We start from the raw sequence: 15077 nt of genomic DNA on the forward strand, positions 1-15077 counted from the left end.
TATTCAGGGAGTTGTAGTTCTATAGTCAGAGGGAGTTGTAGTTCTATAGTCAGAGGGAGCTGTAGTTCTATATTCGGAGGGAGTTGTAGTTCTATATTCGGAGGGAGTTGTAGTTCTATATTCAGAGTTGTAGTTCTGTATTCAGGGAATTGTAGTTCTGTATTCAGAGGGAGTTGTAGTTCTATATTCAGAGGGAGTTGTAGTTCTTTAGTCAGGGAGTTGTAGTTCTATATTCAGAGGGAGTTGTAGTTCTATATTCAGAGGGAGTTGTAGTTCTTTAGTCAGGGAGTTGTAGTTATATAGTCAGAGGGAGTTGTAGTTCTATATTCAGAGGGAGTTGTAGTTCTATATTCAGAGGGAGTTGTAGTTCTTTAGTCAGGGAGTTGTAGTTATATAGTCAGAGGGAGTTGTAGTTCTATATTCAGGGAGTTGTAGTTCTATTTTCAGAGAGTTGTAGTTCTATATTCAGAGTTGTAGTTCTACAGTCAGAGGGAGTTGTAGTTCTATATTCAGAGGGAGTTGTAGTTCTATATTCAGAGGGAGTTGGAGTTCTATATTCAGAAGGAGTTGTAGTTCTATATTCAGAGGGAGTTGGAGTTCTATATTCAGGGAGTTGTAGTTCTATATACAGAGAGAGTTTATAGATTGTCCCAGTTGTAGTTTTTTTATTCAGTAAGAGTTGTAGTTTTATTTTTAGAATGAGTTCTTCTGGGAGTTGTGGTTTTTTATTCAGTAGGAGTTGTAGTTTTATTTTCTGGGAGGACCAGAGGAGCTGAACGCTGTGAGTTCTTCTTCTCCTGCTGCTTCCTGGCGGCTCCTCGCTGTTAAACACGACTGCCTGCCGGGCGCTCAGACACACAGGGGTCACCAGGGGTCACCACAGACTGATGCTTCCTGTCAGACTTCAAAATAAAGTATTGAATTTAAGTAGAAATGTTAAATATTTCCCTAAACTCGAAGCGAAAGTCTTTTTGGTGATTTTTCTACTGATATCATAAACTTTCTGTTTCAGCCAGATGTGGAATCACTTTCATTTGAGGTTTTTTGAAACTTGATTTTTCCTGTAAAAAGGAGAGAAATGTTGGTGTCAGATGATATGAGAGTGTGTCCGTCAGTCAGTGACGCTGTTAACGGCGTCCACATCAGAGCGTGGCGGCGGCGCCCGCTGCAGGCTCTCACCAGTCCAGCTGCTCTGAGAATACAACTCTCTCCTTTCTTCCTCTGTGGTTTCCATCCTCACGCCATCACGCCGTGTTTTTCATTTTCCTCTCCGATGGGGGGGGGGGGCGACCCCACCTGACCCCCGCCCCCCCCCCCAGGTTCCTCGGAGGACCCGGGTTCTGTGGTGGATCCCACATCTGGTTCCGATTGCGGCGTGTACTCCAGCTGTGGTCGGCTCTGTTTAGAATAGAGCCCGAATCTGAAACCGTCACCACACTGCGGTCACAACTCCCAAACCAGAGGAGACTTCAGGCTGAGGAGGGAAACGGGTTATATTTATACTGAGGCTCGCTCGCTCTCGCTCTCTCTCTCTCCCTCTCGCTCTCTCTCTCTCTCTCTCTCTCTCTGATGGCGTTGGGCCATGTGGGGCTCTCTGTTAAAGGCCTGGGGCACATTACAAGCTGAGGATTCCTGACATTTCTGCACACATTTCATCTTATCACACTGTTTCCTTCTTATTTTTACAAACACAGTGGATTGACACTAGCTGTTGGAAGTTGGAAGTGACACAAGCCCCTTTCATCATGTGGTCCTGCAAATGTCCCGCTATATTGCTGGAAAGATCTGTGCCAGCTGTTCTCCTTAGGGCGTTCATAGTGATTCCAAGAAGGCAAAGTGATATTCTGCCCTTTTTATAGTGCTAACAGGCTAACAGTTAGCTCTGTAGCAGTACAGTGTGTTTGTGCTGCAGCAGTATGTGTTCACTTGGCGATCTCCGTTTGTTTACAACAAGCACCAGACACACTGTGTACAGTTAGCATGCAGGTTTGTTTACAATAAGCACTGGACACTGCACATTTAGTGATGCCGGTTTGTTTACAATAAGCAGTGGACACTGCACATTTGGTGATGCCGGTTTGTTTACAATAAGCAGTGGACACTGCACATTTAGTGATGCCGGTTTGTTTACAATAAGCAGTGGACACTGACTCAAGAACAGCTTCTTTCCCAAGGCCATAATCACCCTTAACTGCAGTATGAACTGATCTTCCCTCTTGTGCAATACCTCCAAACAAGTGCAATATCTCACATGTATATGGACCATATTTATTTTTCACTGCTGAAATTCAAAGTTCAAAATTCACCTTATGTCTGTTTGTATATTATTTGTATATTATCATTATTATTATTATTTCTGAGACATTGTCTCTCGCACTGACTTGGTGGTGTTTATTAATTTCATTGTACCCTGGTACAGTGACAATAAAAAGTGATTCTGATTCCGACACTGCACATTTAGTGATGCCGGTTTGTTTACAATAAGCACTGGACACTCTGTGTACAGTTAGTGATGCTGGTTTGTTTACAATAAGCACTGGACACTCTGTGTACAGTTAGTGATGCTGGTTTGTTTACAATAAGCACTGGACACTGCACATTTAGTGATGCCGGTTTGTTTACAATAAGCACTGGACCCTCTGTGTACAGTTAGAATGCCGGTTTGTTTACAATAAGCACTGGACACTCTGTGTACAGTTAGTGATACAGGTTTGTTTACAGCAAGCGGTGGACTCTGTGCATAGTTAGTGATGCCGGCTGCAGCTGATTGATGACTGTCCGACCAGGTGGAGGTGTGCGTTAGACGTCAAATATCCCACTCCCCCCCGATGTCCCGTTCATAGTGGTCCCACACGGGTGATACACACTGCTGAGCAACACAACACTAAATAACTTTATATTATTAATAGTTTAGATAAACTTTCAGTAGGTTGAAATGTGGTCTGGGTCATTAATGGAAACCTTTACGTCACCACGGCAACAAGTAGGAATGTTGACAATATCATGGTATGCATTAAAAAAATATATACTGGTATAATCGTGAACGTCAGTGAGTTGTAGTTTTATATCATCAGTTGTAGTTTTATATCGTGTGAGTTGTAGTTTTATATCGTGTGAGTTGTAGTTTTATATTGTGTGAGTTGTAGTTTTATATCGTGTGAGTTGTAGTTTTATATCGTGTGAGTTGTAGTTTTATATCGTGAGTTGTAGTTTTATAGTCGGTGAGTTGTAGTTTTATAGTCAGTGAGTTGTAGTTTTATATTGTGTGAGTTGTAGTTTTATATCGTGTGAGTTGTAGTTTTATATCGTGTGAGTTGTAGTTTTATATCGTGAGTTGTAGTTTTATAGTCGGTGAGTTGTAGTTTTATAGTCAGTGAGTTGTAGTTTTATATCGTCAGTTGTAGTTTTATATCGTGTGAGTTGTAGTTTTATTCTGAGAGATAAGCTTGAGGATAAAGCTGATTGTGCAGGCAGCGATATCCTCCTGAGGTGTGAACGGGTTAATAAACATGGCAGCCGTGCCTCGTCGTCTCTTTGTTGATCAGATCTTTGTAGTCGGCTTCAGTCAGAGATCTGTTTCAGCAGCGTTCAGGTCCTGGAGCTCTGTAGTGACTTTAGAGTCTGTCAGTCTGTGTGAGGACAGAAGAAGAGAAATGTGGCGTCCATATGCTGCCGCCGTTTGTTTGCTCGGCTGTTGCTTCTAATTAGCGGTGCTGCGATGTGCTGCCAGGCCGCCGGGCATGATGGGAAAGCGTCTGGAGGTGAACTAACCGTCCTGATGTCTCCAGGTGATGAACATGGACGGGACGGGCCGCCGCGTCCTGGTGGAGGACAAACTGCCGCACATCTTCGGCTTCACGCTGCTGGGAGACTTCATCTACTGGACCGACTGGCAGCGCCGCAGCATCGAACGGGTCCACAAACGCACCGCGGAGAGAGAGTTCATCATCGACCAGCTGCCAGACCTGATGGGCCTGAAGGCCACGTACGTCCACCAGGCCTCCGGTGAGTCCACCAGACGGCCGGTCCTCTGGCAACACAACATCCAGTACATTAAATACTCTCCTGACTCAGGGCTGTGATTATTGAGCTCAGTATTCAACCTTCTGATCCCCAAACAGCAGCTTCAGGGAGTTTTCTTACATTCTCCTCTCTGTGTCCTCGTGTTTCACTGCAACATATAAAATCTATATATAATCTCTAAGTCCTGCAGCTTTATGGAATCAGCACAATGAGAACAACATGTATAGAATAACACAGTTAGAATGACAGAAATCAGAAAAAAAGTTGGATTTCTTTGATAAATTATGAATTATAAGTGTCATGAATGTTTTTACAAATGACAAAAAAGATGTAAAATGACACAAAAAACACAAAATTATCACCAAAAGTCAAATTAAAGACAAAATTACCAAAGAAACACAAAAAGGACACAAAATTACCAAATAAACAGCCTCTCCTGTCCTCTCCTCTCTGCTCTGTGTAAACAGCCTCTCCTGTCCTCTCCTCTCTGCTCTGTGTAAACAGCCTCTCCTGTCCTCTCCTCTCTGCTCTGTGTAAACAGCCTCTCCTGTCCTCTCCTCTCTGCTCTGTGTAAACAGCCTCTCCTGTCCTCTCCTCTCTGCTCTGTGTAAACAGATTCTCAGCAGAATCAATCATGTCTTCAGTGTCTCTGATGAGAATTTAATGTTTTTAACAGGATCTGGTTTATTTTAAATGACACATGGAGAATAAAGAGATTCTGACACTAATATCAACATTTAACACAAGTAACGGTCACTTTTTATAACGGAAACTTGTTACCTGTTTTTACAGTTTGTTTCTACGATAAACGGAGGGTTTTTTGCCGATTTTCTTAAGGAAAACATACGTGGGGTTCAGAGAGTTCAGAATTCAAAAGAGGTCCTAGAAATGAACCCTGAGGAACTCCAGAATATAATTGACACAGAGCTAAAGCACCAACACTGACACATGTAGAATAAAGAGATTCTGACACTAATATCAACATTTAACACTAGTAATGGTCACTTTTTATAACTGGTGATGCGTTCAAGGACCGTCGGAAAGTTCAAACTCTGACGGTAAAGCTTGTTTTTACAGTTTCTTTCTACGATAAATGCTGGATTTTTGGCCAAATATTTTATATATTGCAGTGAAACAAAGCCACAGTGAGTAAAATGTAAAAACTCCCTGCAGCAGCTGGTTTGGGTTCAGAGTGTTAAAACAAACTGTTTAACGTGCCTCTCTCTGGCCCCACCCCTCTCTGGCCCCGCCCCCTCCATGGCCCCGCCCCCTCAGGTACCAACCCGTGTGCGGACAGTAATGGCGGCTGCAGCCACCTGTGTCTCTATAAGCCTGTGGGCGTGCAGTGCGGCTGTCCCATCGGTCTGGAGCTGATCTCTGACATGAGGACCTGCATCGTCCCCGAGGCCTTCCTGCTCTTCTCCCGCCACACCGACATCCGCCGCATCTCCCTGGAGACCAACAACAACAACGTGGCCATCCCGCTCACCGGCGTCAAGGAGGCCTCGGCGCTGGACTTCGACGTCACCGACAACCGGATCTACTGGACGGACATCACGCTGAAGGTGAGTGTCAATCAATCAATCAATCAATCAATCAATCAATCAGACAGACAGTCTTTATTTGTAATACTTTTCATACAAGAGGTGCTTCACATAAAAAAGGGAAAAAATCCCATCCATCCCCAACCCCCTCCATCCCCAACACCCTCCATCCCCAACACCCTCCACCCCAACACCCTCCATCCCAACACCCTCCACCCCAACACCCTCCATCCCAACACCCTCCACCCCAACATCCCCCACCCCAACACCCTCCATCCCAACACCCTCCACCCCAACACCCTCCATCCCAACACCCTCCATCCCCAACACCCTCCATCCCCAACACCCTCCATCCCCAACACCCTCCATCCCAACACCCTCCACCCCAACATCCCCCACCCCAACATCCCCCACCCCAACATCCCCCATCCCAACACCCTCCATCCCAACACCCTCCATCCCCAACACCCTCCATCCCCAACACCCTCCATCCCCAACACCCTCCATCCCAACACCCTCCATCCCAACACCCTCCATCCCAACATCCTCCATCCCAACATCCTCCATCCCCAACACCCTCCATCCCCAACACCCTCCATCCCCAACACCCTCCATCCCAACACCCTCCACCCCAACACCCTCCACCCCAACATCCTCCACCCCAACATCCTCCATCCCCAACACCCTCCATCCCAACTACCTCCATCCCAACTACCTCCATCCCCAGCATCCTCCATCCCAACATCCTCCATCCCAACTACCTCCATCCCAACTACCTCCATCCCAACATCCTCCATCCCAACACCCTCCATCCCCTACACCCTCCATCCCCAACACCCTCCACCCCAACACCACTCATGGACCCTGGTGTGCTGACCTGGTTCTACCTGTTCTGACCTGTTCTGACCTGGTTTTACCTGGTTCTGACCTGGTTCCACCTGTTCTGACCTGGTTCTACCTGTTCTGACCTGGTTCTACCTGGTTCTGACCTGGTTCTGACCTGGTTCTTGTCCCTGTCCCCCTGCAGACGATCAGCCGGGCCTTCATGAACGGTAGTGCCCTGGAGCACGTGGTGGAGTTCGGCCTGGACTACCCAGAAGGCATGGCGGTGGACTGGCTGGGGAAGAACCTGTACTGGGCCGACACCGGCACCAACCGCATCGAGGTGGCCAAGCTGGACGGGCAGCACCGGCAGGTCCTGGTGTGGAAGGACCTGGACAGTCCTCGAGCTCTGGCTCTGGACCCGGCTGAAGGGTGAGGCTGGAACTGACCCAGGAGGAGGTGGAGGTAGATGGATAGAATAACTGGAGTAACGCTGGTTGTCTCCAGGTACATGTACTGGACCGAGTGGGGCGGGAAGCCAAAGATCGACCGAGCGGCGATGGACGGGACCGGCCGCATCACGCTGGTGGCCGACGTGGGCCGAGCCAACGGGCTGACCATCGACTACGCCGAGCGCCGCCTCTACTGGACCGACCTGGACACCACGCTCATCGAGTCCTCCAACATGCTCGGTGAGTTTCTGTGTGTCCACATTAAATCCTTCACAAGTTAAAAAGCAGAATGCTACATTTCTTTTCCTCTCTTCAGTGGCTGTTTCTAGTTTTACTGATCTATACTTTTTTATTGTTGGTGTTTTATATACTATTTTTTTCCTTTTCTTGTAGTGTTTTATGGACTGTTTTTTTTTCTTTTCAGTGATTTATTAAATTTGTATTTACATTTTTTTAATTTTCAGTTAATAATGCATCATAATCTATATTCCTCAGTCGTGTGCTTGGAGTCAAAAGTTTCCAGACTTTCTGTGGTTGTTGTTTATTAAAGCCGGTATCCCCGTGTCCCCGTGTCCCCCCAGGTCAGGACCGGGAGGTGATTGCTGACGACCTGCCCCACCCGTTCGGTCTGACCCAGTACCAGGACTACATCTACTGGACGGACTGGAGCCAGCGCAGCATCGAGCGCGCCAACAAGACCAGCGGTCAGAACCGGACGGTGATCCAGGGCCACCTGGACTACGTGATGGACATCCTGGTGTTCCACTCGTCCCGTCAGGGCGGCTGGAACGCCTGCGCCTCCACCAACGGACACTGCTCCCACCTCTGCCTCGCCGTGCCCGTCAGCAGCTTCGTCTGCGGATGCCCCGCCCACTTCTCCCTCAACTACGACAACAAGACGTGCAGCGGTCAGCGCCGACGCCTCGCCACCACCCAAACCTTCAGGTCCGAGTCCCCCAGGTCTCTAACGTGTCCTCTCTGTCCCTCCGTCCTCAGCTCCCACCTCCTTCCTGCTGTTCAGCCAGAAGACGGCCATCAACCGCATGGTGATGGACGAGCAGCAGAGCCCCGACATCATCCTGCCCATCCACAGCCTGAGGAACGTCCGCGCCATCGACTACGACCCGCTCGACAAGCAGCTCTACTGGATCGACTCCAAGCAGAACGTCATCCGCCGCGCGCAGGAGGACGGCAACCAGGTAGGCCCCGCCCCCAGGGACATTGCCACGCCCAATGCCCCGCCCCCAGGGACACGCCCCCACAATACCCCCCCTGTCTCCAAAGCCCCGCCCAAGGCCACGCCCCCTAGAGCACCACCTCCTCACAGAGTATCAACCTGAACTGTTTCAGTTTGGTTCATGTGTCACCTTCACAACAACCATTTAACCAATCTTAAGTCATTAAAAAACAGAATGTGACGTTTCCCTGATCTGATGGTGATGATGATATAATGATTTATGGGATATAAATATTTATAGACAATTTTTTTAATTCAGTAATTTATTTTTATAGTGACTATTTAATTTTTTTTCAGTGATTTATTGTATATTAAAAATATATATTTTTAATTTTAATTTAATTTTATGAGCTTTTACATTTTTTTTAGTTTTAGTTTTATAACCTTTTTTCTCCTAATTTTAAAGGATTTATGGGCTATTTTTCTTTCTTTTTCAGTAATTTCTTTTCTTTTTTTGTTATTTTTTGGGAATATTTTAATTTCCTTATTTTTACTAATTTTAAATCAATTTAATTTTTTATTTTAGTGAATTAAAAACATATTTTCATTGTTTTATGAGCTTTTAAAAAAAAAAAATCTTATATTACATGCTTTATGGGCTATTTTCCTGTTTTTTTTTATTTTGAGTATTAAAGACTTCAGTTATTTTTTCAGCGATTTTGTGATTTTTTTTTTATTTATACATTTTTTCATTGATTGTATGTTTTTTTTCAGTAATTTATGGGCTTTATCAATTGTTTTTTTAGTGATTCTATTGGCTAGCTTTTTTAGAGACTATTTAAATTTCTGTTGTTTTCAGTGATTTATAGACTATTTAAAAATATATTTCCATTGTTTTATCACCTTCCACATTTGTTTTCTTGTAATTTTAAATTATGAACAATAATTTTAAATTTTTACTATTTTATAGACTCTTCAGTGATTTGGGGATTTTGAATCAGTGTTTTCTAGGCTTTTAATGATTTATGGTCTTTTATTCTCAGTGTTTTATGCACTTTTCTTTCTTTTTGGCTATTTTTCGTTTTCAACATTGGACTATATCTACAAACCGTCTGTTTCTGTTTCTGTCTCTGACCTCTGACCTCTGGTCCTGTAGAGCATGACGGTGGTGTCCAGCTCTCTGGGCGGACCCAATCAGGGTCTGCAGCTGTACGACCTGAGCATCGACATCTACAGCCGCTTCATCTACTGGACCAGCGAGGTCACCAACGTCATCAACGTCACTCGAACCGACGGCAGCCGGGTCGGCGTGGTGCTGAGAGGGGAGCACGACAAACCCAGAGCCATCGTAGTCAACCCGGAGAGAGGGTACGTGTCCCCACAAGGGACTAAAACGGGTCCTAGGGGTCCACGAGTCACTGACTGACATGCCCACTTTATGCAGATAACATGCCCACTTTATGTTAATAAAATGCCCACTTAATGTTGATAACATGCCCACTTAATATTGATAACATGCCAAATGAATGCTGATAACATGCCCACTTTATCTTGATAACATGCCAAACGAATGCTGATAACATGCCCACTTTATGCAGATAACATGCCCACTTTATCTTGATAACATGCCAAACCAATGCCGATAACATGCCCACTTTATGCCGATAACATGCCCACTTTATGCAGATAACATGCCCACTTAATGTTGATAACATGCCCACTTTATGCTGATAACATGCCCACTTTATGTTGATAACATGCCCACTTTATACTGATAACATGCCCACTTAATGTTGATAACATGCCCACTTAATGTTGATAACATGCCCACTTTATGTTGATAACATGCCCACTTTATGCTGATAATACGCCCACTTTATGCCGATAACGTGCCCACTTTATGCTGATAACATGCCCACTTTATATTGATAACATGCCCACTTTATGCTGATAACATGCCCACTTTTTGCTGATAATACGCCCACTTTATGCCAATAACATGCCCACTTTATGTTGATAACATGCCCACTTTATGTTGATAACATGCCCACTTTATGTTGATAACAGTCAGTGTTTCTCCTGCAGTAAATGTGTTGTTGTGTCCTCTTGTGTGCGGGTCTTTGTGCATCCTGGGGTCCCTAAACAGTCTGTGAGCTGCATAAATCAGGTCTGAGTGTAAAGCTGAGACTCTTGTGGATCCAATGAGCCCAAAGTTCTTCATGTTGATGATGTTAGTGAGTGAAACTGGAGCTCAGTGTATGAAATCAGATCTGTAGACTAAAGTGATTTCTATTTAATTATCTCTATTTTTCAGCTCAGTTTCTGATATTTTTCCTGACCGAATAGTTTCGTCACACATTCAAACAGGGTTACAAAGTCTAAAATTCACAATAATTTGTGTTTTTACAGCTTCTAGCTGTGATGAACGGTGTCAGTTTGGTGTGTTAGAATTAATTTTTAGAGAAAAGGTGCCTTTCAGAGCTTCAGAGGTGGAAATGGAGTCAGATAGAAACTGAGACTGATACAGAGTCACAGCTCTGTGTTTTCATCAGCAGTTCAGTATCAGAGTCTCAGTGTCGGGGTTTGTGTCAGTTTGTGCGTCTGGTTTGTGTCGGAGCGTCTCTCGCAGCTCGTTGCTGCTGCCGAGCCGCTTGTTGTGAACCATAATTGCAGGCTTCCCTTCAGCAGTAATCTGTGGGTCGGCAGGCGGTCGGGAGATGAAGTCTGCAGATGTTCTGAGAGCAAAACAGGCCAGAAACAAACTGTGACGCTCTGAACCAATCAGGATCCGTCTACAGCCACCGCTACACCTCTTTATCACCGTTTCCTCCTGTTATATTAGGCCCCGCCCCCCTTAATCAAGTTCATTTTATTTTCTATAGAGCGCCAGATCACGTCAAGTCATTTAAGGTAACCTTTCCTATAGAACAACTCTATATCTTGTCCTTTATTGAACAAACTAAACAGCCTTATGTTATTTATGTTATTTAAACAACGGCGTGTCATTTCTGTCTTTACATGGCTGCACGTTTACAACTCAAGAAAACACAAGCAAACTGAGAAAACATCAGTCTGACAACACAAAAGCAGCATTTAGAAAACAAAGACCACAACACAAGTGTTTCCAGAGGACGCTTAAAAGTGACGCACACGTCTGGACACGCTGGATATTGTCACGTTATTTCAAGATAGTTATAATTTCACGTTATAACGATCATAGCGTGCTAACTTTAACGGCCAATCGATAGCATGCTAACGTTAGCTGGCGATCGATAGCATGCTAACGTTAGCTGGCGATCGATAGCATGCTAACGTTAGCTGGCGATCGATAGCATGCTAACGTTAGCTGGCGATCGATAGCATGCTAAAGTTAGCTGGCGATCGATAGCATGCAAACGTTAGCTGGCGATCGATAGCGTGCTAACGTTAGCTGGCGATCGATAGCATGCTAACGTTAGCTGGCGATCGATAGCATGCTAACGTTAGCTGGCGATCGATAGCATGCTAACGTTAGCATTCTATCGATCCCTAGCCATGACACCATACCGCCTTGCAGTTAGAAACCAAATCGAGCATGCAAGGCAGCATGGTTATTACCAAGGCTAGCTGAAAATGTTATATGAGGTGTTTGCTCTCATTTATCTCTCAAAGTGAACCAGGTTGATGCATTTTACTTTAAGAATGCCCAAAATTTTCTCCCGGGCGGCATGCATGTTGGATAAAGCTGTAAACCTGGAGAAACACTGCTTATGACACATTCCCTGCAGTATTATTCCGGCTGTATTAGAGTTATTAACTGTATTTCCCCTCCTGCTCGCCTGCTCAGGTACATGTACTTCACCAACCTGCTGGAGCGTTCTCCCAAGATCGAGCGTGCGGCGCTGGACGGGACGGAGCGCGAGGTGCTGTTCTTCAGCGGGCTGGGGAAGCCCGTGGCGCTGGCCATCGACAACGAGGTGGGGAAGCTGTTCTGGGTCGACTCGGACCTGCGGCGCATCGAGAGCAGCGACCTGTCGGGTGAGTGTTCCTGCAGGCAACAGGCAGGGCTCAGACGCTCCACAGCTGAGTGTTCCTGCAGGCAACAGGCAGGGCTCAGACGCTCCACAGCTGAGAGTTCCTGCAGGCAACAGGCAGGGCTCAGACGCTCCACAGCTGAGTGTTCCTGCAGGCAACAGGCAGGGCTCAGACGCTCCACAGCTGAGAGTTCCTGCAGGCAACAGGCAGGGCTCAGACGCTCCACAGCTGAGTGTTCCTGCAGGCAACAGGCAGGGCTCAGACGCTCCACAGCTGAGTGTTCCTACAGTCAACAAGCAGGGCTCAGACGCTCCACAGCTGTGTTCCTACAGTCAACAAGCAGGGCTCAGACGCTCCACAGCTGAGAGTTCCTGCAGGCAACAGGCAGGGCTCAGACGCTCCACAGCTGAGTGTTCCTGCAGGCAACAGGCAGGGCTCAGACGCTCCACAGCTGAGAGTTCCTGCAGGCAACAGGCAGGGCTCAGACGCTCCACAGCTGAGTGTTCCTGCAGGCAACAGGCAGGGCTCAGACGCTCCACAGCTGAGAATTCCTGCAGGCAACAGGCAGGGCTCAGACGCTCCACAGCTGATTTAATCTGAATTAAAGAGCTTCAAACATTCAATAAAATACTGAATAAACTGATAAAATACATCATTAATACTCCATTAAAATAACCACTAAAATATGTTTTAATTGTAGGCTCTGATTAAATAATTACATGAATAAATATTTCTGTTTAAATTTACCTTTATTCTAATTCCCCTATTTATTTTATTTAATATTTATATATTTTAAATATGTATTTATATATTATAATATTTTCCCATTTTGTAAACTGACAAAATACATAATTAATACTCTATTAAAATAACTACTAAAATATGTTTTAATCGTAGGCCCTATTTACTTAATTAATTAGTTACATATTTTCTGAATATTTCTGAATATTTCTGTTTAAATGTACCTTTATTTTAATTCCCCTATTATTTATTTATTTATTTTATTTAATATTTATATATTTTAAATATATATTTTCCCATCTATCTTTCAATTTTTGGTTGTTAACTATTTTTAAAATATATATGAAATATTTTCTTATTTTTCCTGTTTTTAATCAATTTGTTTGATTATTTATTTATTTATTTATTTATTACTTATTTTGATTTTGAAGCTGCCAAGATAAATAAATTACCTTGAATAAATTAATATTTAATTAAATAAACTTGAAGCTGAGCAGGTTAGCAGCAGGAAGATGTTATTATTATTATTATTATTATCATTATTATTATTATTATTATTATTATTATTATTATTATTATTATAATGAATGTTTTCACAGCCCGATCAATCAGATTTACTGATTAAATGATAAATAATAATAATAATAATAATAATAATAATAATAAAAATAATGCTAAACATAAAAGCCCAGAATGTTGTGGTGTAAAATGTGAATAAATCAGAATGTGATAATATTTAGATCTTTGTTCTGTTGAACACATTCTGTTTTTATTTACGTTCCTCTGACTTGATGAGTCCTGGGACGTTATGGTCCTGTGGAGACCTTTCCATGTCCTTAGAGTGTGCTGTCCCGGTGCAGTCGGGGGACGCTCTGGTTGTTCCTGGAGAGATCAGCACATTCCTCACATTCTCCACAGATTCTCCCCACGCAGGAATGTAGAGAGGACGGGGGAGTAACGGGGACAGAACCAGTCGGTCTGGTCCTCTGCAGGGACTCTGTCGCCCCCTGCAGGACGCTCACAGTCACAACAACTAGGACAGAAATAAACAAACAAACATGTTGGTGGATTCACATTGTGGCGTTTTTTAACGGGAAGAAAAAAATAATTTCTGTCAGGATTGTGCACCGATATGATGAATAACTTTATTAAAAGATATTTACCTGTTTTATTATTAATTATACAGACACTTTATTACATTGCCAACCAGTTCTGGAAATGAAAAAGTGGGAAAAAAAAAATTAAAGATTAATTAAAAGATAAAAATAAACAATTGTTGAGCATTTAAACTGAATTGAATTGAATAAAGAAAGAAAAAATAAATATATTTAAAAATTATATTTTTTTTGCCTCAATGTTAGTAAATCAATCGATCAATCAAATATATATACAAAAATAATTAGAATTATTACTAAGTAATATTAGTAAATTGCAGGCTATTTAAACTAATAAAAATAAATAAATAAATAAGTATTAGTACTGTATGTTCAGTATCAGTCAGCTGCTGAACATTAAATAAATACAAATTAAAAATTAATTAAAGAAAAAAAATTGACCATTTAAATTTAATAAATAAATACATAAATAAAACTATAACATTTATTTTTAGTGATTTTATATTGCTTACCATTTAAACAAACAAACAAAAAATTAGATATTTTTTTCATTAGTGCTTTAAATATATATCATTAAAAATTCCTCCGCTTATCCAGGGCCGGGTCGCGAGGGCAGCAGGATAGTAAAATGGATGGATGGATTATTAAAATTCAACAAATAAACAAAATTAAACATCATTACTGTATCAGTCAGCTGCTGAACTTAAACAAATTACAAATAAGATAAAACTTTTTTAACATACATGTGTTTTACACCTAAATGAGACTTTGAGATGTTTTGTTGTTGTGCTTAAATAAACAGTAAACATTGAATGTTGAACTGTGAAAAATAAAGTTGTCTTGTCCTCCTCCTCCTCCTCCTCCTCCTCCTCCTCCTCCTCCTCCTCCTCCTCCCTCAGTTCCTCACCCGTTTGGTTATTTCTGCTCCTGAGCGTTTTTCCTCCAACCTTGTTTTGTTTCTTTCCTCCGGTGTTTTTAAATGACTCCACCAGGAGCCAACCGGATCGTGATCGCCGACTCCAACATCCTGCAGCCGGTGGGGCTGACGGTGTTCGGCAGCCACCTGTACTGGATCGACAAGCAGCAGCAGATGATCGAACGCATCGACAAGACCACCAGGGAGGGACGCACCAAGATCCAGGCCCGCATCGCCTACCTCAGCGACATCCACGCCGTGCACCAGCTGGAC

General features: G+C 43.6%; 1 protein-coding gene across 2 annotated transcripts in view; it reads left to right on the forward strand.

Moving 5' to 3' along the window:
* lrp6 (low density lipoprotein receptor-related protein 6) overlaps positions 1-15077 on the forward strand; it is a 42481-nt gene that overhangs the window by 18188 nt on the left and 9216 nt on the right. For both annotated transcript variants that reach the window (XM_059325928.1, XM_059325929.1), the window contains 9 exons: positions 3789-4005; positions 5299-5588; positions 6595-6821; positions 6897-7081; positions 7423-7749; positions 7838-8040; positions 9175-9386; positions 11845-12035; positions 14881-15077. The exon at positions 14881-15077 is cut by the window's right edge and continues 13 nt beyond it. In XM_059325928.1, the coding sequence (XP_059181911.1) occupies positions 3789-4005; positions 5299-5588; positions 6595-6821; positions 6897-7081; positions 7423-7749; positions 7838-8040; positions 9175-9386; positions 11845-12035; positions 14881-15077 (2049 nt within the window). The remainder of the gene's footprint in view (positions 1-3788; positions 4006-5298; positions 5589-6594; positions 6822-6896; positions 7082-7422; positions 7750-7837; positions 8041-9174; positions 9387-11844; positions 12036-14880) is intronic.

This window comes from Centropristis striata, chromosome 22 (assembly GCF_030273125.1).
Source record: "Centropristis striata isolate RG_2023a ecotype Rhode Island chromosome 22, C.striata_1.0, whole genome shotgun sequence".
In the NCBI taxonomy this organism is placed as follows: Eukaryota; Metazoa; Chordata; class Actinopteri; order Perciformes; family Serranidae; genus Centropristis; species Centropristis striata.